The sequence below is a fragment of the Herpailurus yagouaroundi genome, unplaced genomic scaffold (genome assembly GCF_014898765.1).
Source record: "Herpailurus yagouaroundi ecotype Mexico unplaced genomic scaffold, PumYag 184, whole genome shotgun sequence".
NCBI lineage: Eukaryota > Metazoa > Chordata > Mammalia > Carnivora > Felidae > Herpailurus > Herpailurus yagouaroundi.
In genome coordinates, this window is record NW_024412415.1 from 2099135 (window position 1) to 2126056 (window position 26922).

Consider the following 26922-nt stretch of genomic DNA (forward strand, 5'->3'; position numbering starts at 1 on the left):
ACAGTCTAGCCCACTTCTGTAAGTTTAATATGAGGAAATATCCATGGCAAGAATTCAGAGAAGTAACTTTGGCTAATCCAAAATTAAGAATCTAGAGCCCCAAATATAACTTAGTGTTTGTTGTTCTTTGCCCTATGACTTTTTAGAAGCTAACAAATGTTTGGTGAGCTCTGTAATACAAGAACTCAAAATAGATGCAACATAATAATTTAACACTCCTTTAGCTCTTTTGATGTCTATGATCAATTTAGTCAAAGGTCATGTTCAATAGCCAAAGGCTGTATTAAATATGTGCAGCTGTTTGTTATGACTATTGTCTGAAATCATGCTTTAAAAATGCATTTCAATATAAATGAAATGAGCTATTATAAACAAACTTTGAAGGGGAAATCTAAAATACTAACAGTAGGAGAAATTTCGATTTGTAAAATTTTACTATGTAATATGTAATGTTAAACATAAAGTCTAGCTAAATGGCAATTAAGTACCTGTGATAATACTTAAAACCTCAAAGCTTATACTATCATTAATCTCCGATTGTGTTTCATTAAAGAACCAACTTCTTAATTGGTGCCTAAAATATATGCAAATTAAATGTCTGAATGAAATGTGAAAAGGAATCACGGAAACTTGTACAGTTTGAGTTGGCAACATTAAAAATGACCTCAATAAACAGAGAACAAATGGCAATCTGCAATTTTAAAAAGATGAATAAGATAACTCTCTTTACTGAAATAACTGTACTCTTCAGGGAAAAAATGGCATAAACAAACAGAACTGGAGATGAAGGAGATGATGATGTTTAGGTCAACTATAAGTAGTTATGCTAGAATCTTTCAGAATTAAGTTTGATTATTCATGGCTCTTGTCCCCTCACGTTTCTTCAATAAAGAAGAGGAAGGGAAGACTAAAAATTGTTTTGTGTACCATTTCAAAACTCATCCCCATCTGCTCACCTGCTGAAATCCTTCTCTGTCTCCAGCTCTTCTTCTCCATGACCAAGACGCAGCAGGTGGCGCTCATCAATGTCTAGAGCCATGATCTTCTCAAACAACTGGTTCAAGGCCTGGAGAATAAAACAAAAAGGATGACAGTGAATTTTAATGAACTGTCAGCCTCCTTTAAAAGTAACAAAAACCAGGGGGTGGACAGTGAATTTTAATGAACTGTCAGCCTCCTTTAAAAGTAACAAAAACCAGGGGTGCCTGGGTGGCTCAGTCGGTTGAGCGTCCGACTTCGGCTCAGGCTACGATCTCACAGCTCGTGCGTTCGAGCCCCGCGTCAGGCTCTGTGCTGACAGCTCGGATCCTGGAGCCTGCTTCAGATTCTGTGCCTCCCTCTCTCTCTGCCCCAACCAACTCACATTCTGTCTCTGTCTCTCTCAAAAATAAATAAACATTAAAAAAAATTATAAAAGTAACAAAAACCAACATTTAGAAGGACAGAAAAGAATGAACACTGCCTAGTCAGATAAGAATCAAATTCAAAACACAGAAGAAAACAAATCTTGTATTAGGTTACTTACAATGTAAACAAAATAGCATTTTTCTTGATTTCTGATATTGCTGCCTACACATACTTGGCCAAGTGAATGACTGAAAACCATAAAAACCATCTAACCACTAAATCTCTGCTTCCACTAATTTATGAAAGAAAGAAAAACTATGGATCAGTTTCTATTCTCCCCAAATAGTAACAATTACTGAAATAATTAATAAACACACCAAGATTTCACTCCATGGAATATCCATGGGTTGTAGAAAACTGAAACATTTTTGCAGCTGGAAAAGGACTCTCAGGCAGTGAGTGTGTAGAGAGAATATGTCAAGAGGACCACATAAGGGGAAGGTAAATTGCATCATTCAAATCTTAGGCCAAAGGTCTGAAGTTCTCTACACAACAATGAACAGAGCACTCATTAATTGCAAACTATGCTGATGGAGGCCATCTAGAAGCACTCCTTTCTACCTATAAAATAGTCGCGTTTAGGGTTCCCTCGAATCTTAGTATCAATTACCTGAACATCTACAGTTACAACATTTTGTAGACAGGCAAGTTTCATAGTATGGAAAGATACATTAAGAAAGACATCATTTAAAACTCAGCCAAATGTCTTTCTTAATTTACCATCACTCTAACCCTACCCATAAGCCAACATCCAGTTTCATAATGTAAATACAGATATCTTTTGCTATCAAAACTCTAACAATTAGAGCTCAGATTGAAGAAATGAACATAAATTTTCAGAAAAAAAATTCCCCAATATTCAAACTCTTGATGCTCTCCATCCAAAACCTGAGATCCAATGGATCAGACCACATAGCATTCATCACTAACTAGCCAAACTCAGAAACCACAAAGATTTAGAGAACAAAAAATACTATCACACTGCACTCAAAAAACCCTGCAAGATCTCATTATGAATTAAAGTAATACTGAAGAACTGCTTGCATTAAGTATGCAGATGAAGATCTGACAAATGAAAAGCAACAAATCAACAACTGATATCAAGGATGATATGATTATCAAAGATCATTAGCAAACAATGAAGTCTTTGGCTACATCTATAAAACAACCTTCTCTATAATTGTACTATACAAGTCAATCATGAGTAGAAGAGTCTACAGAAAGTCATTATCAGGTTATGACAAAACTTACTAAAAATACTGTTAAAACAACAACACATGAATTATTCTTTATTCATTCTGAGTCTGGAAAGAGGTAAGATTATTACAGACTAAATTTCATTAAATAGAAGAAAAACGGCATACATAATTTGTAATTACATAATTTGTTTCTTTTATTAAGCTTCAGTCAGCTTTCTCCCCTGCACAATTTTAATATACTGTACAATAATGTCACCATTACTTACAAACTTCAAAGATATAAAAACAAGTGAATGAATTGGATAGCATTAATTTTAAAAACCTATAGACTAAAAGTTGACAAATAATAGAGTAAGTGACATTTAGCATTCTAAAAATCCAGTGCTTCTTTGTAGACCAACTCTTAAAGAAGTGGTCAACTGAAATCACCCTTTAGAGAACCATAAGTACCTTTAGAGGTTAGACTATACTGCACGTTTTATGATGCTCTGAGAGCTTCCTGTTACGTTTTACAGAAAAGCTAGTAAAGGCTAGGTGTCTTACTCATTTCTGTGACACTGAGATTTAAAAAAAACTACCACAGCACACACACAGATGTAAAGATCATTTTTCAGACAGTATTTATGTGAAAAAAGTTTGTTTTTATTACATTAACAGTTTATAAATGCCTTATGTATTGAATCTACAACATAAAATAGTCCTTCCATGTAATACAGATATTTATATGTAGACTTCATAATGATATAAAACTTCATCTAGTGTTGATACATTTAAGCCTTAGTCTTTTGGTAATATTCATTCTGCTAAAGGATGAAAAATGTTACCAGTAAGGGTTATTAATGCTTTTAATCTCAAAGTAAAAGCTTTAGCTTTGCATGGAAGACTGGGGGGAAGGGAGGCGTGTGGGGCAGAGGCAGCTTAATTTAATCCAAATGTTTGACCATATATCCAAGTATTCTTCTTAGCTTCCCACATTTTGACCCTCTTTATTAGAAATAAAAGATTGTTTTTATATTTTCCTCATATAATCTGGTCACGACCAGTAACAATCCAAGAGTTACTCAATAGGAAACACTATTTCAGTACTGTTGTCCCTATGATTGGGTTATCATACAAGTAGGAATCTCCATTGTGCCTTCATTCATCCCCCCACTCCTTCTTTACCTCCTCTACCATCCATCGTATCTACGCGTGTGCTCAGGGACACATACACACTTACCTGATTAGAATGAGTAACAATCAAAGTCCTCTGCTCTGGGAAATTATGGTAGATGTTGGATATGATCTGGACTGCCACATCTGTTTTTCCAGTACCTGGTGGACCCACAACCTAAACAGGAGATGAAAACACAGCAAACTACTAAGCTATCATACTGTTAGAAAACAGACATTCTAAAACTGAAAGAGAAATTTAAAAAACTGCCAGTTGAGTTTAGTAACAGAATGGACAAGAGAGTCAGTGAATCTGAAACAACAATAGAAATCACCCAACCTAAAAAATAAGCAAAAGAAAAGACTGAAAACAAATAAAGAAACAGAGCCTCATGAATCTATGGCACAATACTAAAAGGTCTACATTTATGTCACTTAAGTCTTAGAATAAGAGTAAAAAATATATAGTACAGAAAAAATATATGAAGAAACAGTGGCTGAAAACTTCTCAAATCTGGCAAAAGACCAAAATCTACAGATTCAGGAAGCTCAGCAAACTCCAAAGAGAATAATTCTGAAGAAATCCAAGCCCAGACACATCATAATTAAATAGCTGAAAACTGAAGAAAAATTCTTAATAGCAACCAGAAAAAACTGATGTATTTATGTATAGCAAAAGGATGTTTCAAATGACTATGGGTTTCTCTCACAAACTGCAGAAGCCAGAAGGAAGTGGAATAACATTTTGAAGAACTCCAGATTCTAGGTCCAAGTGAAAATATCTTTAAAGAATGAGGATGAAAGACATTCTCACATGAAGAAAAACAAAGATAATTCATTGCTAGCAGACCTGCTCTTAAAAGTGGTAAGAGTTTTTCAGACCGAAAGGAAGTGACATCAGAGAAAACTTAAAAATATCAGGAATGAAGGATAAACAGCAAATTTATAACAGCCTATTCATTTTTCTCTAGAATTTTTAAAATATGTTTGCTTTTCTAACATTGCCTGACGGTATTTTCAACGTATGTACGCGTAATACACATAACAACTCTGACATAAAAGGGAAAAGGGAAAGGGACCTACATGGAGGTAAAGATCCTCTATTCAACTTAAGAGACAAAATACTGATTCTAAGTAGACTGTGAAAAACTAAGTATTTACATTGTAATTCTCTAGACCAGCCACTAAGAAAAATCTGTGTAAGTGATACAAAAGAACACAATAGATAAATTAAAACGAAACACTAAAACTATCTAACCCAAAAGAAAGTTAAAAAAAAAAAAAGAGGAACAGGAACACAAAACAAAGGAAATAAAATAAATAATAAAGTGGTAGGTCTAAATCCAAACATATCAACTACATTTAATGTAAATGGTCCAAACACACTGATTAAAACACAGAGACTATCAGAATGAAGAAAATAACATAGCCCAACTACATGCTGTTTACAAGAAACTCACTTCAAATATAATATGTAGGTTAGAAATAAAATATGAGAAAAGGTGTATCATGTTAACACTAATCAAAAAACTGAAGTTGCTATATTAATATCAAAGTATATTTCAGGACAAAAAAAATTATCAGTGATTAAGAAAGACATTACATAATAAGAAATGCATCAATTCACCAAGAAGATATGATAACCTTGAATGTATATGTACCTATCCATAGAGCTTTAAAAAACATGAAGCAAAAACTGAAAGAATTGAAAGGAGAAATGGATAAATATGTAATTGTAGTTGGAGACTTCAATAATTCTCTTTCAGTAATCAACAGAAATAGTAGGTGGAATATCAGTAAGTACAGAGAAATACTGAATCAAATGAATCTGACATATATAGGACACTGCCCCCCAAAACAATAGAATAAACACTCATTTCAAGTGCACGTGAAATATTCACCAAGACAGATCATATCCTGGGCCACAAAACAAACGTGAGCAAATTAAAAAAACAAAAAATAGAAATCACACAACATATTTTCTCTGACCATAAAGGACTCAGAACAGAAATTAGTAAGTGGAACATAACAGGAAAATCTCTAAATACTTGGAAATTAAAGATAGTTTTAAATCAGTTGTCAGTAGGCTTCTTCTGTAAAGGGCCAGCAGGTAAACATTTCAGGCTTTGTAGGCCATACAATCTCTGCTGCAAGTATTTAAACTCTGCCGTTACAGCACAAAGCTGGACAGAGGCAATACGTAACCAAACAGGCATAGCTATATTCCAATAAAACTTTATTTATGAACACTGAAATAAGTACAAGGCAAAATGTCCATATGCAAACAATGCCACAATTACTTATGAACACTTAAATTCAGTTGTGTTTTTGTGCTTCAAATACAGTCTACACATTTGATGCTTATCTTATCCGAATCCACGTAAAAACATGTGGAACAATGCCTTTCTTACCATAGTTAGCCCAGGCTGCATTCCAGCACGGATGGCCTCTATCTGTGTGTGAGTGAACTGAATTGTATTACTACAAATAAGAGTAAATAAAAAGTTGGTTAAAAATACAGATGAACAACATTTAGTAAAAATTAGACAATAACTAGAAGTCCAAACGTCTGCTCTATATATGCCCCTGTTCTCACAATCCCTTCTTTTCCTCACCCCAGCCCTTCAAGTGAGTGAGTGTGTGTGTTGGAGGGGGGTAGGGTGGGTAGGTGGGTGTGCATGTATGTGGTAAAGAAAAAAAAATAATAACAGATCTACTCTCTTAACAAATTTTAACTGCATACTACAGTATCGTTAACTACAAGCACAATGTTGGATAGCAAATCTCGTACTTTTACATCTTACATGACTGAACCAGTCTCTTCTAAATGATTTCCTTCACTCCTACCCCTCTACAGACCAACTAAAACTGAGTGAATCTTACAGAAAGAAAAGACTACAGTTATTTTTCAATACACTTAGCCCAACCAATATCTCACTTGGAATGTCAAAGTTCCAATTCCCAATGTAATACCAAATATAATGCCAGTTTAATAGTCATGGCAAACATGCATGAGGGTAGCTGCTACATATAGCACATGCTCATGAAGTAAGAACGCTGTGCTCAAATTAAGGTAGCCCTCTAACACTTATTGTTCATAGGACCTGAAAATGTTTCTTTTGGAAATATGACTACAGAACGGCCAAAAATGTCTGAGCTATCTAGCTGACAGAATACAAGGAAAGAGGGTCCAGAAACCTAAGTTTCCTGGGATTTTTAAAGGATAAGTAAACTTTTAAACATTATTAATACAAAATAGCAAACTATTATTCATTATTACAATTAACATAGATAGTAAAATTACCGTTTGGGTTGGTTATAAGGATAAGGGCCCCTATTGGGAATGACATGAGGTTCAACAATTAAGGTTTTTGCCTCTTCGGAGTCTTCATCTTCACCATCTGTATCTTTCCTTTTCTTTCCTTTTCCACTCCTTACTGGAAAGGTTATCCTACAAGACCAAAATGTTTGTTCATTTTTACAATTAACAATTTACCAAGCACCTACCTTGTGCATGACATTGTATGGAGGATAATCAGATCAGAAAGAAACACTTATGGCTTAACGGAACTCACTATCTGTACACACATTCTGAAAAGAGCAGACATACAAGCACTAAAATGTGTGTTCATGGAGTTCAGATAAGAAAAAGTCAGCTGATCAAGGGAGAATCAAAGAAGCAGCATTTACATACTTATGTCCATGCACTGTAAGTGCTTTACACATTGTCCCTCCTTAAATCAGAAAAGACTTCATGGGAGGGATGGCATCAAAGATGAGTTTCAAAGAGCTTAGACATATAAACATGGGAGAGAAGCTAGTCTAGGAAGAAGTAAGACTATATACAGGTTTAAGTACCAGTGGCCAGTTTTGCCAGAATGGATACAATAGAGAAAACTAGACAGACAAGTTGGAGCCCTGTTATAACACTGTGGAATATCAAGCCTTTAAGGCAGATATACCAGTAAGGGTTAATACTTTCAATCTCAAAGTAAAAGCTTTAGCTTTCCATGGAAGACTGGGGGTGGAGAGGGGCATGTGGGGCAGAGTTCTTAGCTTGGGGTCAGGGATACCTCAGGAGGTGACTCTCCCTAGGCACCTGGGGAAATCAACAAATACCTTAAAATTAAACTAAAAAAACTAATTCTCTGTGTGCACCTTTTCCACACAAGAGAATTCAGGGAAGAGTGAGGAGTTGCATCAGGTTCTTTGTTCCATTTCTAGTCACAACTGAAAACCAAAGCCCCTTTAACATTACATATAACTATATTGCGAATATTTAAATTTTGTGAGTAAGAAAGCTTAAAAGAAAAACAATTTTTCCCTAAAAAAACAAAAGAAAGTTCAATATCCCATGGGTATGTCCATTAATTAGGAAACATACCAGATTATGCATAATTTGCAAAGACATATTTTTTTTAATGTTTGTTTATTTTGAGAGAGAGTGGGAGAGAAAAAGAGGGAACATACTGGTGTGAGTAGGGGAGAATCAGAGAGAGAATCCAAAGCAGGCTCCGCACTGTCAGCACAGATCCTGATGCAGGGCTCCATCTCACGAACTGTGAGATCATGACCTAAGCTGAAATCAAGAGCCACAAGCCCAACTGACTGAGCCACCCAGGCGCCCCATGTTTCTTCAGTCAAATGTTATAAATATGTTTATACAATACTCTTCAGACAACAAGCATTTACTGATCCCTTACTAGATGTGAGGCTACTTTTATTATGGGCTTAAAATAGTTGCTGTACTAAGAATGAGAAACAAGTCAAATAAAATAAATGTATCCCTGTCACTACATGGTGAAGGTAGAGTGCCCAAACAAAATCAAGACAGTCAAAATGTTAGCTGCAGTCTGATGGCCTATCTGAGGTTGGCTACCGAAAGCCTGAAAGGAATATATCCAGTGCTGACATTACCTGAAAGGTGGGATCTGCAGAGCTGGGTCATCCACAGTTACTTTGACATTATGACCAGGAAAGCTGCTTTTTAAATGGTCAATGGAAAGAAACGTATCATTGAAATCAAGAGTGGCAATCTGATTGGGCATTTTTGAATAATGTGCACTACTTGGATCCCCATAACCTAAAATGATGTCATGCAGCCAGTCAGGTACCACGCAATCAGTATTCATCAGGTTCCGAATGGTCTCCAGCACAGCCTGTCAGTGAAAGGAGAGAAAAGAGTTGTGTCAAGAAGACATCCCAAACATTTGCACTTCAGTGGAATGCAGAGCCGGCTGCACTAATCCAGAATTCCCGAGTGTTTCAAGGCAAGAAGCTATTTTCTGCTGACAGGTGCTTGGCTAGACTGAATCAACAGCTATATTTTCAGCTGATACCATACACTGAGTTAAACAAAAGACCAAACTTAGCGAGAACAGTTTATCCGTTAGGAGTTCATTTAGACAGAATGTCATAAATGAGTTTACCACTTGACTCTTGCTGGACATAATGAAAATCTGATCAAGACTATACAACAGCAAGAAAACATTATAGAACAAACCCTTAAAGCGGACGCTTCCTCTTGGAAACTCCTGGAGCTTTCTCCTCTTTATATTCCATAGTTCCTCAGTGCTAAGACAACACACAACCAGAAGCATATCAACATATGCCTCAATTGTGAAACATACCATAATTTAAATATATTAAAATTAACACTGTTAGAAGAAATAAGAAATAAAAAGTAAAACAAACAAATGGTAAAAATTAAATGTCAAAATTTCAAAATGGAAGAAACATTCTACAATAAAAAGTCATTATAGTAGTTAATATATACATGGTCAAGGCAAACTCTTAGACTTTCCAATAATTATTTTGACACAGCGATCTATCTCACATATGAAAGTCAGAAGGCTAGGCTATTAATTTCAAGGAATAAAATAACCAAACCAACCATTTTTATATCATAAATGCTAAATACTCCAACAGGATAACAAAGTAACAGGATGGCATACGTTAATCACACTCGCATCACATCACCTTGTTTTATTTTCTTGTACTAATCACTAACTGAAATTCTCTTTTCATGTATGTAGTTATCTGTTTGTCATCTGTCTAATTCCCACTAGAAATATCATTTCCATGAGAGCAGGGGTCTAAGAAATTTGACCATGAGATGGGTAAAAACACTGGATGGACAGATGAATGAGTATGTTCACATAATGATGGACAAAATGAGAGCTCTACTCTCTAAGAAAATTAAAGTTTTAGTAGGGAGATAAAATACGTTCTTAGCAATGACACAACACAGCAGAATATGGCAAATGGTAAAGAATATTACAAAATACAATGGGAACACAGTTCCGAGTAGGTGAGAGATGCATGGAGGGGAGACTTTTGACCTTAGGCAAGGTTTCATGGAGGAAGGTGGCATTTCAATTTAGCTCAAAGTAAAGGATCTGTGAAGGAGCTTTGGTTTATTTCATCATTAATGGAAAGTCACAGAAATGTTTTGAGAAGCAGAGTGAAATGGTCAGCGGAAGCACATGAAAAATAGGTGACTGACGAGGAGAACAAAGGTAGGGCAGAGTAAGCTATGTAGTGCAACTATTCAGGCAAGAAATAAAATATCCAGGTCAGAACAGGCTGTATGGACTGGAAAAGAGAGAAGGAAATAAGCGATGCTGCCCAGGTATATAACAAAACACCAAACACACCAAAAGAGCATTCGTCCTTTCCCAAACACAGGTTGAGTTAATCACTGCCCATTTCTTGGATAGGAACCTGAATGCCTTTTGATCTTCCATGTTACTTTCTGGTTGTTGTTGAAGTTTATTTGTATTTTTTTTAGTAATCTCTACACTCAATGTGGGGCTCAAACTCACGACCCTGAGATCAAGAGTCACGTGCTCTTTCAACTGAGCCAGGCAGGCGCTACTTCCATGGCACTTTTACCTGCATCCTTCTTATGACTTTTGGTACCTTTAAACACTTCAACTTAGTTATCTGTTTGTATTTTTAACTTCCCTTATTGGTAATCTAAACTCTCTAAAAGTATAAGCTGTGTCTTACTCATCTTTACTGACTCCATATAACTCAGGACAATGCCAGACACACAGTGGGCATTAAATAAACCAGTCAAATGAATGAACACAAGGAACTTTTTTTCATTTTTAGTAGAGTGACTGAAATCCGGTCATTACTGAGAAACAGAGACCCTGCCCTCATAGACCTGCATTCTAATGGTGAAGTCAGATAAATAACAAATATATAACCAGCAGGTATAATAAAAGCTGTGAGGAAAGATACAGATAAGTGGATTAAGACTGATGAGAAGGGGGGATGCCACTTTCGGTGGGGGTTTCCCGAAAAAGCTCCCTCAGGAGGTAACATCTAAGCAGAGCTGCCCACACAAAGTGAGGGAGCGAAGCACGTAAATCCCTGGGAGGAAGACTGTGTTGGTAGAGGGAACACCATGTAAAAAAGGTATGGGTTATTGAAGAATAGCAAAAAGGTCAGTGAGGCTGGCATGGACTGAATCAGAGACAGGTGTTAGAAAATGATGTTGGGAGAGGTGGCCAGAGGACAGATAATGAAGGGGCCTCTTGGATTGTGGCGGTAACTTTCTACTGTGATGGCAAACCATTAAAAAGAGCTGAACAGGGGTACCAGGGCATAATTTGCATTCGGTCACTATGTGGAGAATAGCGTAAGGGGAGGGGCGGTCAAGAATGGAAGCAGGGATGTGAGAGATGAAGGTATCTTCGACGTGGCATCAGTGGAGGTGGTGAGCTAATCAAACTGACTGATGGACTGGACGTGCAGCGGGAGACCAAAAGAAATCAAGAGTACTTCCACTGTTTCGTCTTCAACAACAGGGCTAAATGGAGAATAGATTCCTTCATATGTGAGGTTTTCTTTTTATAACCATAAGAAAAGGAAAAAAAAAAAGATGATAAAGTGATAACGTAGAAGCACTGTTTTGGGGAAGAGAATGAAGAAAGGCACTTGTGCCGAAGCTAGCATTACCAAATGCTAAAAATCGCTCAATGTTAACGTTTTGTAATACACTTTCCAGTAATAAAGAATCTTCTTTTATCAAAATTCCTTGTCTCCATTAAGTTATGAAAGTAAAACTCTCCAGACCCTAAACCTTTCTTTTCCTGCTAATGAGTAAACAATGAACATGTTTTATCACAGCAATTCAGAGCCCTGAGGTATCACATCTGTATTTGTAAAGTGATTTGGAAGTACACTTACTTTTGATTTAAAAAAGAACTCCCAGTAAATACATAAACAAGCAGTTTCTTTACCTCATACTGGCCATACTGAGTATCTAATATACCAACAGCAAGGAAGGAGTCTGACCTGGCTTAATTTATATTTTAAGTTTCTACACTCATCAAAAGACAACATAGATTTAGTAAATAAATTTTCTTAAGTTTTTATATTTAGTCTATACGGAAAAATTTAAAAGAATTGTTTAGAATCAAAAGCAGTTGATCATTTTCTTAACGAATCATTTTTACCTCATATCTATGTATTTACGTTTTAGAAGTTATTCAAATTAAACATAGTACTACTTTTAGTTACACACAGCTTAAAAATTACCTTAAAGTTATTTTCCTTTGGCTTTCTCCTCATTATGATATTGAAAGTTTCGTACACATCTTCTGCTCCATTTTGTATAGTATTGGTCATATCTTGTTGATACTGGTTTGGATCCAAAAACACTCTAAATGTCCTTGACTCTCCTCTAAGATTGGGTCTTGGCTCAGGTCCTAGACATTTTGCAAAGATTTGGTAAACGAAATACACACTTTTCAAGTATCAAAATAAGTCAGCAGTATTCCTTTTCTAGAAATGATGAGTAAACTGTCCAGAGTTAACTCCAGTCATTCCCCTGAGTAGATGCTACGAAGCTGAAAATATTTCCTCCTTTCCTTAAATTCTTGCTATTTCTTTTCCCAGAATAGTCACGTAATGTTTATGATGCAATGCCACGGACTGCAGTTATCTATGTCCTCAAACAAAATAAGAGCCTTAGAAGTCAAACAACTTTGTCAGTCACTCATAGTTCCTACCACCGCCTTACTTGGCTGATCACTTTTGTCATCCACATACCATTCCTAGTATCACCAGTGTGAAAGGAAATTTCCTTTCTTTTTGTCTTAGACCTCTAACTCCGGTCCCGATATGTGGCCTTATGTTTATTCCACCTTTCCCATTTTCTTTTATTCTAGTAATAAGATTAGTTTAATTATCAGTACTTTTGAGCAATGGTGCAATCTTAAAATCACAGGTGGTAGAGGTTAATTCTAGTTCTGAGAGAAGTTTAGTAAACAAATTGGAAAGTAAGCACTGGACACAGATGCATATATAATCTAACAGCTGTACCAAGTCAAGACAACATAAGAAAGAATTTCAAAGAAAAATCAATGATAATCAATGAGAGAATTTCAAAGAAAAATCAATCTAAGAAATCAAAGAGCTGACTAACCCTGTAAGATGGTATTTCTAAATGGGTAATGTCTGCATCTTAGGTATGACAATTCCTTAGACAAGGCAGTTCTGTTTAGATGTTTAGCATCCCGAGCCCCCATCTGTCAAATGCCAATAGCTCACCCTCCCCAACCTTACCCCGGTCATATGACAATATAAATAGCACCATACATTTCAAAATACAGGGTAGTATTAATCCCAACTGAGAGCCACTGCTACAATGAATCAAAAAAATAAAACTTAAAACACTAGGCAAATATGTCATAAGAGGTGTTTAGAGGTTTTAAAAAGCAATATTGCAAAGTATTACAAAAATTTAAATAAAGGTAACTTCAAAAGATCCTGTCCTTTCCAATATCTAATAAAAAGTTTAGAAACGATATTATTATTTCTAAAACCGGGTAGTAGGTAACTTACACATATTTTATACATAATCCTTTTGTGGTGACTTATTATGTAAAACAACTAAAAAATATTACTTAAGATGCAAAAAGGAAAAAAGGTGAAGAATTTTATCATTATGTACACACTCTCTTTTAAAAATATAGATCACCATACCGTCTTCAATGACACGCCCTTTATCATCTAGCATGCCCTGGATTTCACAGCCTCTGACATAAACCAGGCCAATCTGCTCAATAAAAGGTCTCCTCCGGTCAAACTTGGTACCATACGGTTTTGTGGGACGCACAGTAATTAAAAAACAGACATCATGCTTACGAAGACCTGGTAAAACATAAAGATGCTTTCACTTACTAGAATGTTCTTGTTTTCAGTCTTTTGTTGGCAAATTCTCATCCTCTTATCTTTGGAATAGAGATATAAGAAACATTTAAAATACCAGATGCGATCGATGATTATATTTGCATTATAATATAATTACGGGTTTTTTCCTATCATCTTTAATACTCAATGTTTGACAGCAATAATTAAATGAAAATTTCTCTTTATATTAAAATTAGAAACTTTTATGCCATGAATACGTTACCGAATAAGCCCTCCAAGTCATGTTACAGCTCCAAAATTGGATGCTCGTCATCATTCTTATTTTTAACATTCTTAATAAGTAACCAAAAATATGGCTGGCATATAGTCCATCTATGTCATATTCAGCAGGTTTCTAACATCGGTTTAAACTATCCATCACTGCCATTCCAACAACAGTTTAACTGCACTCCCCAAAAGAGGTCAATTCAAGAATAATTTAACAAGGCACAAAAGCATTGTTTATAGATACCATCCTGAGAACATGTTGAATATATAGTTTCGTTTGGCAAATACTTAACATTTTTAAAGGTAAATGTCAAGAAATAGGAAACCTGTGCCAAAGTCCATAGCTTCTTAATCATTACATCAAATACTAGACTCAACTGGATCCCCTGCTCTATTAAAAGTAGACACATGGGAACACAAGGGACGCAAAATTAGATCTCATATCACGTAATGTCACACCACTTATGTGATGTGGTGTGAAATGAAAGAATCTTCATTTCTTTCCTGATTCGTTCTGTTAGCCAATGTAGGACGTAAATGCAAACTTAAATGGTCTGCTTGCTTATAATCTTGGTATTAAGATCTACAACTAAATCAAATCAGCAATTTCAGTCAGTGTGTGGTTAACAGTACTGGGACCATTCTGGTTTGTTTTAATATGGAGTGGGGTTTACGTGTGCTAGAAACAATTCTGATTCTGATAATAACTTCGTTGCTTATTTCCCAACAAATTCTATGTAAAGAAGTAGGAGAAGTGATGAGAAGGGGAACTATTCTACTATCTGAGTTGTACTGCCTTTAGGATTTCTGATCTGCACAACTCATTACAACTTCTAAGTCTTAGAGTCAAAGTGGCACTGAGAAGTAATTAGGTCCGGGGCACCTGGGTGGCTCAGTCGGTTGAGCTTCTGACTTTGGCTCAGGTCATGATCTCATGGCTCTTGAGTTTGAGCCCGGTGTCGGGCTCTATGATGACAGCTTGGAGCCTGGGAGCCTGCTTCGGATTCTGTGTCTCCCTCTCTCTCTGCCCCTAACCCACTCGCATTCTGTCTCTGTCTCTCTCAAAAATAAACAAACATTAAAAAAAAAAAAATTAAAAAACAAAAAGAAGTAATTAGGTTCCCACCAATGTCACTTTTTGGCACCACTGATGGATGACCGCCTATTCCCTGCTAAAGCAGATCATTTTACTGTGGGACATCTCATATCTACATAAAAAACAAACAAACAAACAAACAAACAAACAAAAAACTTAGATAACAGCTCAACTATCTTTCTCCTTCAACCATCTGTATGTATTTACTCTGACCTGGCTGTGCCCTCTAGAGCAGAATCCAGCATTACTGTTTCATAATTCAGTTTCCTTAATTTTAAATGGGCTATTTAAGGGCCTGAGCTTCATACCTTTTTGAAGGAACAAGAAGAATGCTTTATATATTCAACTTAAACTCTTCAAAACTATCCTGTTCCCAATATTCATTAGTACTTATAGAACTCCCCTCTGATTTTCTGCCTCCATTTTCTATTTAGTTAATCCATCTGTGATCAACACAGGGCCTGAATTTTGGCTCTGGCCTCCCAGGAAACACTTTTCTCCCACCATGCCCCATAATAGGAAAATGAATATACTGTTCTATAGTACCCTACTGTTCCCTATCTTGTTCATCAAAATTGACCCATTAGATTTCTCATTCCATCAGAGGCCTGTGTTTAAAAGAATGAAAGAGGATGGGGCGCCTGGGTGGTGCAGTCGGTTAAGCGTCCGACTTCAGCCAGGTCACGATCTCGCGGTCCGTGAGTTCGAGCCCCGCGTCGGGCTCTGGGCTGATGGCTCGGAGCCTGGAGACTGTTTCCAATTCTGTGTCTCCCTCTCTCTCTGCCCCTCCCCCGTTCATGCTCTGTCTCTCTCTGTCCCAAAAATAAATAAACGTTGAAAAAAAAAAATTTAAAAGAATGAAAGAGGAGAAAAAAAGACTATTTAACATCCTTCTGATAGAAGCCTCCAAAGTAATAAAGGAAAGGAGTTTAGGTAACTGTGTAAAACAGTGTTTATTTTAATACCTCCTTAAGTGTCAAAGGTATTAAGTATAAAACCTTCTCCAGCAACTTAATGCCTTTCTTAAGGTTCAGCAACAATAAAGGTGTACATTATTCTAGATGTGTGATGCACTAGATTAGATTGGAACTCTTTTGAAGGATACAGCAGTCACAAAAACAACCTGTTACAACTATACCCACTACAGTGGCCATCTGTTAAGCATCTGGCCAGCTTTGCTGCTGAATTCCTTCAGAATTGCTGGATAAACATATCATATAGTCCCTAAGGTTATAAACAGCTATGTTGGGAGTAGTAATTTCTGAAAACTGATCCATTAAGGGACTATCCTTTTCCTTCTGGCATGCCAAGAAGGTGGATGGAGATGAAATCGGCCAGCTACTGTTTCTCACAACAGGACAGCAAGCAAGAGCTCTCATAGACAGCTGGGGGAAAAACATAAAAGTGCCACTTAAAAATTAGTTCACGTGCCATTTCTGGTACAGGTGTTATCAATGTTTTAACTATTTGGCTTACTAACTACGAACATATTTGCCTCTACATAAAATTCACAGTGACACGGAACTCCTGTCCCTAAAATCTTGCCTAGGAAAGAGCAGGGGAAATAAGTCATTCAATTTCTCTGCATCTATTATCTATCCTTGAATACATTTAATACCACTAGTTCTTTATCTCACTTCCTCCCTTTGGTGCAAATAAACCATTATTTCTCTCTGAGTTGTCTTCCCAGATCCCCTTAGAACTGCTTTTGAGTTTGTCTAATTTTGATTTTGTGTCTTTATTTTCCACCAACCATATGCATCCCTATTCACTCTGGCTGCTTTACCTCTTAAAAATACCAATTTTCCATAATTACTCTGCATGTGTACCAGTTATACATGGGCTGTCCCCCCCCTTCTTTAGCAAACAGTAATATTTTAATTCTTTTTATACCAATCCTACAAATTCATAAATATCATCTTACTATATGTGACATTTAAAGAGCTCTCATCTCAGCTTCGCAAACAGCAATTTTCAAAATACTGTGATATGCATGCTCTTTTATGCTTTTTATTAAAGTATTGAGACATTTAATGATTCTTATATGATCCTTGTTATTTTTACTACTAATGAATATAAAGACAATGTTTAGAAGGGTAATGTTTAGTACAAGTGTTTTGCCAATTTTCTAAGTGAAAATCTATAAACTATAAAGGCAAAAGGTAGCTTTACTTTTTGAAATAGAGAATTACCTTCCCATTCATCTTTGATATGATCTCTGACATTCAGATTGATGGTAACATCTGCACGAACTCGGGTTGGCCAGTTTTCACCTATGTTGGGCTTGGCAACCTCAACCACAGTGAAAGCGACAATAGGCTGGGCCATTCGTGCCCAGCCACCAAACACTACACCACCATATTCAGACTGCCTGAAAACCAAAGAAGTGCATGATTACTCAAACAAAAAAGGACTTTTCCCCAACTTTGGGACAAGTACAATTAGTAAGGAGGAATACATGTTTAGCTCCTAACTAAGCCCTGACATTAGTAACTCTTACTAATAAACTTAAAAACAAAAAAACAAAAAACAAAAACCAAGTCCCAATATATAAGGAATATATTCAACAGTATGAATTGGTAAACATGGTCCAGTAAAGAAAGGGGCAAAGGAGGAGTAGCCTACACACACCCAGGAAAAAAAGGTAACTATATACATAAGAGAAGAGCCATGTTGTCAAAGAATAATCTATTATAATAATAGAATAACCTAGATTATAATAATAATCTAGCATAGTTAGCTTTAGTTTATATTCTTATCCTCTTCCTCTTTTCATCAAGATAGTCACAACTATTTCCATTTTATGTATAGGTTTTAGAACAAGCTAGAATTTTAAAAATTAAAACCAAACCAACAAATGATTAATATCTATGCAAATGCTTGCTTTAGGGTGTAATAGTTAAATCATTTAAAAGATGCTGCCATGAATTAGGGGTACAAATAAGCTAGTTGTAATAATCAGAATCAGTAACATTCAAATACCCATTATTTCTTCTTAGTCTAAGTAGTGCTTTAAATTTTACATTAAGTAGTATATCTGGAAATCTGTAACATAAATTCTGTAGCCACACTCCCAAACTGGAAAGCACTGCCAAAAATGACATGCTTACACAGATAAAGAAAAGCTATATTCCATTAAAGTCTTTGTGTTACAAGAAAAAACCTACACATTTTGTAATATCAAAGAGTAAAACTAATTAAAAACAAATGTCCTGCATCCAGTAACTTGCTTAGTACAATTTCTAAAAGGTAATAACTATCACCTCCTCCATTTTTTACAATTTTACTACAGTATTAGTTTATACACCATAAAATTCATTCACTGTAAATGCACACATTTCAATGATTTTTGGTAAATTTGCAGGGTTGTGCATCCATCACTACAATGTAATTTGAGAACATTTCCATCCTATGTATGAAAGATCCCTCTCATCTGACTACAGTCAATCCTGTTCCTATACCCAGGCAACCACTAATCTATTCTCCCCAACTTCTGCTTATAAAATCTACCTGCAACATGAAGCATTAAAGAGGACAGATTTCTGCCTGTATGTTGCTCAGTGGTTTTAGCAGCCTGAAAACATGATCATTAGAACCATGCACTGAGTAAAAATGCCTCTCTTCTCCACCTTCAGCACACACGAGCAGAAAGAAGTCTGGCCTCTTTTTAGATCTCATCTTTTTCTTTTAATGTTTATTTATTTTGAGATGGGGTGGCGAGAAAGGGGGACAGAGGATCCAAAGCGGGCTCTATACTGACAGCAGCGAGCACAATGCAGGGCTTGAACTCACAAATCCAAGAATCGTGACCTGAGCCACAATCAAAAACTCAAACAAATGAGCCACCCAGGAGCCCCTAGATCTCATCATTTTTATGAAAATCTAGAAAAGTTTATTATCCCAAGTTAAAACTCTCAAAAATGATATTTTTCCTCCTTAGCAGAAAATAATGTAAGTTAAAAAAGTTTCCTTTGTTAATAGACCAGAAGAACTCTAAGTATTTTTGGTTTATTTGACATTTAAGTAAAATATAAATGAATTCTATTTGATAATCTGCTAATTAATAAATCCCTAGTTTGCAAAATGGCCAAAATTAGGTCCAGAATCTGAGCATATACACGCAAGGTAGCCATAAACTGAAAGGAAGCTTCCGATGAAACACTCCCCCCGGGGTCCAAACAATAGGCAATAATTTCAGCAAAGTTGTGGGCAGGGATGATCAGCCAGTGAGTATACAAATCTCACAGCGCTAGCCTGCCTACTGACTCAACTGATTATTAAGTCAAAAATACTTTATGTTGTGTTTTATAGTCTCACCCAGAATAACTTTTCACATAATAATTAATTAAAAAATAGAAGTGTGTATGAAATAAAATGTGGAAGTGAAAAAAATAGATCATAATCACAGTGTCCATGTAGTTCTCTGTAATTAGTAAGGAGAGAAGCCTGGAAAATACCTGCATCAGTTCATATTCAAAAAGTGTTAAGCTTTGCATATAGAATGCAGCATAATTATATGTGCACGCATGGTATGACTATAATAAAAATTCATTTTACAGAATTAATTTTACTAGTTTATGGTCACTTGTGGTATATAACTTACCCTCATCAATTCCATACTTAGAATGAAATAATAAATGAAGGACATAAAGTCATGTCTAAAACGAAAACTAACCTCCACAAATCTCCTAATGCACAGCTGCTTCCAATAACTAGAATGAAAGTCTTCTCTTAGCTAACGGAATTCCAAACATGAGCTAGCAGGCAGGGAGTTTAAGCAGAAGACTTCATCAATTAATGAGCCCTACTCACGGGCCCCCAAATAAATCCTGATTTAGTCTCTTCAAGGTAATCTATGGATGGAGGGCCAAGGAAGACTTCCCAACGTTCCATTCCATGTGATGCTCAGCAATGCTCCTCATCTCTTGCCAGGTCCCTTAGAGAGGCTAACTGAGGTACTGGTGACAGCCACAAGAGCAGCTGGGGTAGCAGAAGACCCTTTATTATAAGCTCCCAGGACTTAAACCGTCCTGCCCTAGTATAGGCCCACTGGGTCAGCCCATACCCTCCCTCTTTACCCTTTTACTCATGTTCAACCTACTCTCCTCTACACTTCTTCCCTGTCCCGAGAATGATGACCTCTCCCCCCTTATTTCCAGTCCCCCACCCCCAAGGATCCAGATACATATTTTATATTTTAGCACTTTTGATATACTCTAATCCACATTAGAGAATTTAGAGAATTTCTCAAAGAGTAAATTTACAGAAATCAGACAATTTCTCAAAGAATAAATATCATATTTTGGAGGGCATCTACAAGCCAGGTATACTATTTCTATACACACTTATGAGGTTTCTGACAGAGGTATGTCACGGTTTGCATCTCTTCATTACAAATGGAACCAATTTACTAACCATGGCTTCATTCTGCTGACACTATCCTCGATGTCCTGCCTAATTTCGTAAGTTGATTCTAAGCGGAAGAGATTAAAGTTCCTTAGAAGGTAATCATGGAGAGTCAAAAATTGCAAATTCAACTTGGGAAGAGCAAGACAACCTGAAAAAGAAAACAACATCCACATCCAAATTATTCTCTTACTCAGACAGCTGTACTATGTATAACGAAATGTACCACAAATTTGGTAGAGTCTAATTTAATGTTTAATATGCTGAAATACAGCATATTTGATAAGGTCCTATTTTTATTTTCACACAGAACTGAAACCAGGTTAAGAACTATCTACTAAGAACTGGAAAGGAAGAACAAATCTCATTAATACATACAACCACATATCAATAATTCATATACAAACAATCTTCTAAAAAATATTTGAAGATACTTAAAATTAATATAGTCTCAAGTAGTTTAAAAATTCTTCCTTTACTAATTTTTATTTGGCAAAGCTCGAAGTAATCAATGACCATAAACTAACCCCATGACAAATTTATCGCAGAACCTAATTAGTATACTACAATGCATAAATCTATCTCCAGTGGTCATTACTGTGCTCTGAATCTTGTCTTTTGGCTAGACTTTAAGGATACGGCATTGGTTGTTATTCCTGGAGTTACTTCCATTCCCACTGTACCAAAGCAATAATGAACCTAATAGCAAAAAACATAAATAAAAAAATGGGGGGCACCTGAGTGGCTCAGTTGGTTAAGCGACCAACTTCGGCTCAGGTCATGATCTCACAGTTTGTGAGTTCGAGCCCTGCATCAGGCTCTGTGCTGACAGCTCAGAGCCTGGAGCCTGCTTTGGATTCTGTGTCTGTCCGTCTCTCTGTCTCTCTCACACTACCCCTCCTCTTCCCCTGCTCATGCTCTGTCTCAAAAATAAATAAACATAAAAAAATTTTATTTATTTCACATCATTTATGTTCATAAATTCTGATTTATAATCTGACTCAGTATCTTTCAGGCCAGAGGCTAAGGGAAAGCATCTCTTTGAGAGCACAATTTTATTAAAAAAAAGAAAAAAAGAATTAAAATGTCACCATTCTGCAACCATCATTGAATTAACAAATCTAGCTGTTAAGCAGCAATGGCAGCTAACATCATACCCACAAAAACAACCAGACATCATATGCCTCTGATGAAAGAATACAACACTACCAAGAATCTTGCCAGAGAGAAAACCTTAAGCCTGATCAAGCTTCTGCATTCAGGTACCAATCTGTAAGAAAAATAAAGAGCAGAGGGACATACTCGGGTGTACACTGAGTAGTCACTAAAAAAAAGCTAGACTGTGGAACACACACTCAGGTTCTTCAAAACAAAAGGAAGGGATATGAGGTACTTGTAAAGTAAAAGACATTTTAAAAATGTGCACGATTAACTATCATATGTGGATGCACAATTCGGTGATAAAACTATGAAGAAATATAGAGTGATTACTATGGAAGTGAAGACATGGTTACTTTCAAGTGGAGGCAGAAGCAGTAACTAGGAAGGAGCATAATTATAGGAGGGTTCTGGGATGGCTGACAAGGTGGGTTATTTCTCTTATGATACTTAGTTAAGCTCGATATTTATTCTGTGTGGCTTTCTAGATCTGTGTTTATTAAAAAGGTCCAAAAAAGGGGCCAAAGATTTTACAAGAATTTTCTTTACAATTCTTACAATATATCTATTTTTATATCTGTCCCAATTTCTTCCTCTCCCTGGGAGCTAGAAGCAGTCTGTATCATGCAGTATTAGCTTTGATCTTTGCCTATTTATTATCAGCAGATGTTGAGCCGCCAAAACACAGGGCCATCCATGGTCACAAAAGAACAATGGCATGATATAGTCAACTGTCTGAAAACAGCTTAATTACAGTGAAACCATTTGGCAACTAATATTGTTCTGAAATTCTTTCTATAAAAGCTGAAAAGATTTAAATCCCTTTTCCTTTAAGTTCACAGGAATGAAAGAAGAGCAATACTTTCTATACCTGGCAAATATGTTTTATATGCTGACCAGTGTGATTGAGTAGCACCAAAAGGTACATGTATGACTAGGTCTATGTTTAAGAAAATATAAGCTATTTACTGCCAAACAAAATATGAAGTGGTATCTGCTTTGTAGGAACTGATCAGAAAAGAGATGGCATACATCCATGGTCATAAATGCTTTTAGCATGAACAAACTGGAAAAGTGAGAAAACAATGCACTGGCCATTGTAAGAATGAAAAAAATAAAAAATGAAGACTGCCTACTCTGAAATCTAGAAAAATTTTGGTGCACTGCATATACTAAAGTTATGGCTTTAGGACAGGACTCTGAAGTATCCATTTTAAATAAATGTACCACTGGTGAGGTCTTTAAAACAGCTAAGCTTCTCATAATGATACCATTGTTCAAAAAATTTCCTTAAAATTTTTTTTGAAATATGCCTTCAAAATACGTCACAATATACTTCAGCATATACTCAATTTTGGCGAATTCTCATCCTTAAAGGATGAACAAAAGCATTTAGGAACAAATCTGCTAAAATAGGTAAACAAACCAGGGAATACTATTTTCAATCAGACTAGGGGTTTATTATTAACAAATGACAATTTTTGGTGGTCATTAACTGGCTTAACAAGGAATTCAGAAGAACTTCTAAAAAAGGCTTTGAAATAAAACACTTCCAAACAAAACCTATTACAGTGACATAATGAAAGCTACACTTCCTACACTATTAGGTTCCTTACAGTATTTTTATTGCTTATGGTCATATTTTATAAAGGATGACATATGTACATGACATAAAATATGTATACAGGTGCACATCTGAGGACATGCACATACACACATTAGGACATGGTTAAATTTAATAAAAATCCTTAATGCTAAGCATTCAAATACTGAATAGTTTCCAGCTTTAAAATGAACTTGAAGGTACCAGAATATTACCCTAATGTATGTAACAGACAGAAGTACTTTCAGTTACCTATGATAAATTCTAAATTAAATTTCATGGCACACCTGAATCCCGTGCTTCTCTGGCTTACCTTCCCCAGAATAGTATTCAGTTGGGACAATATTTTCATCCCAAATGATTTTCTCAGTTGGATACAAAGGCATCTGGTTCAACTGCTGAATCTGAGAAATTCGACGTTCGTGACGAGATACCTAGAAACAGGTTCATGTAGAAAGTCAGAAGCATCTTTTGTTAAAATAATTTATGGAGAAATTCACCATAAAGTTTGAAATGAGAAGTTTCATCTCTTTCAGTTATGGTAGTACTTAGAGGTTTTTCTTTCCTTTTTCCAATTTCTCCATAAATCAAAGATGAAAGAGGCACCCATTACGGTGAGCTTTGTAATCAGATGGATCTGAGTTCAACTCCCAGAACCTCTCTCTATGTATGAGCTACATAAAAACTGGGCAAGATACCTGAACTTCCCTGATTTTAGCAATCTTTCAGTAAAACAGATAAAATACCACCTACCTCTCAGGTTTCTTATGAAAATGAAATAGAATACTGTAAAATAGCATCAAGGTGCCTTGCACATGCCAGCACTTAGTATTCATCAATGTAAGAAAAAAATGGGAGCCCTAAGTCCTCGATTAAAGTTTTTATTCTTATACTAACTAAACAATATGGAAAATTTTGTTTATTAATAACCTGGTCTCAGCCTTCCTTGTAAAATGAGAGGTGGACTTGATGGCCTCTATGTAGATTTCCATTGTTAATATTATAGTAGTCCTCTATTTCAAACACAGAAATAAGCTTGTTCCCTAATTAATATGTTAAAATAATGATATATTTGAAAAATGTGTCATGTTCTCTTCAGTAGAGATAGTATTATTTTAGGAAAGAAGACAGTGTGATATCATCTAACCAATATGCATATTTCAACTTCATCATTATTCAGATATTAGATGAATCCAAAGCATGAGGAAATCATTTAGGAACAAGAGGAAATGAGAGATAATGCTGTAGCACTATAAATTTTTAAATTTTTAAAACCGTTTTCTTTTTGGCATAAATATTTCAATTTTAAAAATAAAATCTTAGCTCTAAGACTGTAAAAGGCATAAAATCAAGCCTTATGTTTAAACCTGTTTTCCATTAGAAAGATTCCTAAAGAAATCCTCATTTCTTTGTATAGTAAGGATTTATTAATAATCTCCAAACCTGACTTATGAGAAACGATTTTACATTGTCAGAAAATAGGACAAGGAATTTTTAGAAAGCACTTGGCACTCGGAAATAACGAAGAAGGCAAAGATGGTGACCCGAGACATACATTTCACACAAGTAAATATATCAATAAAAAAGTATTTTCCACACATGAATTAATTTAAAACTCCAGGAATTTCTCTCCAAATGGCACTGAAGCACCTGTCACCAGGCTTAAAACATCTGCTATAATAGTTTCTGGTAACTATTCCCAAAGTAGCATATCATCTTCTCTACAGTAAGGAATTGTATTTTATACCCTATATTAAAAGTATTAGCTTGGAATATATGTCACAAAACTGTGTGCCCATTATGGCTCTATGTTAAAAGATGTATATATACTCTTCCATAGTGTATGTTTGTAAAGTTATAAAAAACATACTAAAAACTACTCAAACTATAGCAGAGGAAGGAAGTCCTTTAAGATCTTTTCAATAGCAAACAGAAAACAAAAAATTAAAACAAGCTTTTTTTTTTTTTTTTTTTTTTTACTCATGACACTAGCAAAAATTGGGATGACTCATAACACCCAATGCTGGTACAAGCTTAAGGAGATACACTCTAACACACTGTTGGTGGGAAATGCACCTTTTTGAGGATAATTTGGCTGCATCCTATCTTTTAAATAAGCACATGTTTTAATCAAATAATTTCACTTCTAGGTACCTCTCCTAAATGTCCCCACATAGGCACAAAGAGGCATGTGCCAGGATCACATCATTATTTGTAAGTGAACACTGCAAACAACTTAAATATTCATAGTGTAGACATAATTACTCATAAATTTTATGAATGATTTTACTAAAGCTAAAAGTAAGGTATACTCCTTTCCCTCAAATTTTTCTGTGAGCCTTAAAACTGCACTTAAAAAAAAGAAAACCTTAAAAAAAAAAAAAACCTTACCAAAAAAAGTATTAGTTTGAGAGATAAAGTCCACTACTTTCCAAAATGACTGAAAAATCCCTTAGAATTCTTAAACCACTAAGTCAGTGATAACTTATTTTCTTTAAACATTCCTGAGTTTTCTAATGATAAAGGTATACGTCAATATTCAAGGTACTTTAAATAACTTTTAAAATACACAGATAGACAGATATGAATACATATGTATTACCTGTGTGGGTGTATGTAGCTGTGACCTCTAAAAGGCAGGAATGGGGTCAATTATCTATGCATTCCCCATTGCCTGAATCCAGAGCCTGACAAAGAAGCTGCTCATAAATGTCTGTATGCAATGAATTCATGCCATAAAGCAGTTGTGAGAGGTAAAGTCTTGAGAAAAGAAATCTAACAGATGAGAAAAGAAATCTGACAAAACCAAATGATGATGTAATTGTAAAATAGGTAGCAACGATCTACTTACCCTTTAGCCCTGGAAAAAAAGACATACCCAGGTCTTTAGGTATGATTCAAAATGGTAGGGAAAATTCAAAGAACATTAACATTTACCAGCAATTCTAGAAGAAATTCTTTATCAAAAGTTGTGTCTTCATTTTTAGGAAGAGTTGGTAACAAGCAGAGGTATGATGCCACCTGGTGGAGTGTATTTGAACTGCAGAATAAGGAATATTCAGATCAAGAGTATTCTATTAATTTAACCCTAGTTCATTTTTGAAACACCTAATTTTACAGATGGCTTAAAACATTTTACCCAGAAAATATAATCCTACGATACAGCAGAAAATTAAAAAACAATTACCAATGAAAGTTAATCCCCTTAATGTAGGCTCTCAAATTATCATCTGCATACCCCTATGGTCCCTGAGACCCTTCTAGGAAGTATGCAAGAAAAATACTATTTTATATTAATACTAGGACATTATTTGTTTTTTTCCACTGTCTTTACCTACACAGTGTAAAGCAATGGTGGGTAAACTGCTGACATAGGGTAAGGTGGTGGCACCAACCAGGACTGTAAGTAGCCATAGCATTCCTCACTACCCCATGCAGAGTAAAAAACATTAAGAATGCAACTAATG

General features: G+C 35.7%; 1 protein-coding gene across 1 annotated transcript in view; it reads right to left on the reverse strand.

Annotated features, from left to right (window-relative positions):
* Nucleotides 1-26922, reverse strand: part of AQR (aquarius intron-binding spliceosomal factor) — a 100987-nt gene that overhangs the window by 29430 nt on the left and 44635 nt on the right. Inside the window, exons 15-25 of the mRNA XM_040493369.1 lie at nt 26393-26495; nt 23769-23889; nt 20704-20845; nt 17481-17659; nt 13758-13925; nt 12309-12478; nt 8676-8917; nt 7063-7209; nt 6170-6239; nt 3826-3936; nt 957-1066 (exon numbers count right to left, since the gene is read on the reverse strand). Coding sequence (XP_040349303.1) covers nt 957-1066; nt 3826-3936; nt 6170-6239; nt 7063-7209; nt 8676-8917; nt 12309-12478; nt 13758-13925; nt 17481-17659; nt 20704-20845; nt 23769-23889; nt 26393-26495 — 1563 coding nt within the window. The remainder of the gene's footprint in view (nt 1-956; nt 1067-3825; nt 3937-6169; nt 6240-7062; nt 7210-8675; nt 8918-12308; nt 12479-13757; nt 13926-17480; nt 17660-20703; nt 20846-23768; nt 23890-26392; nt 26496-26922) is intronic.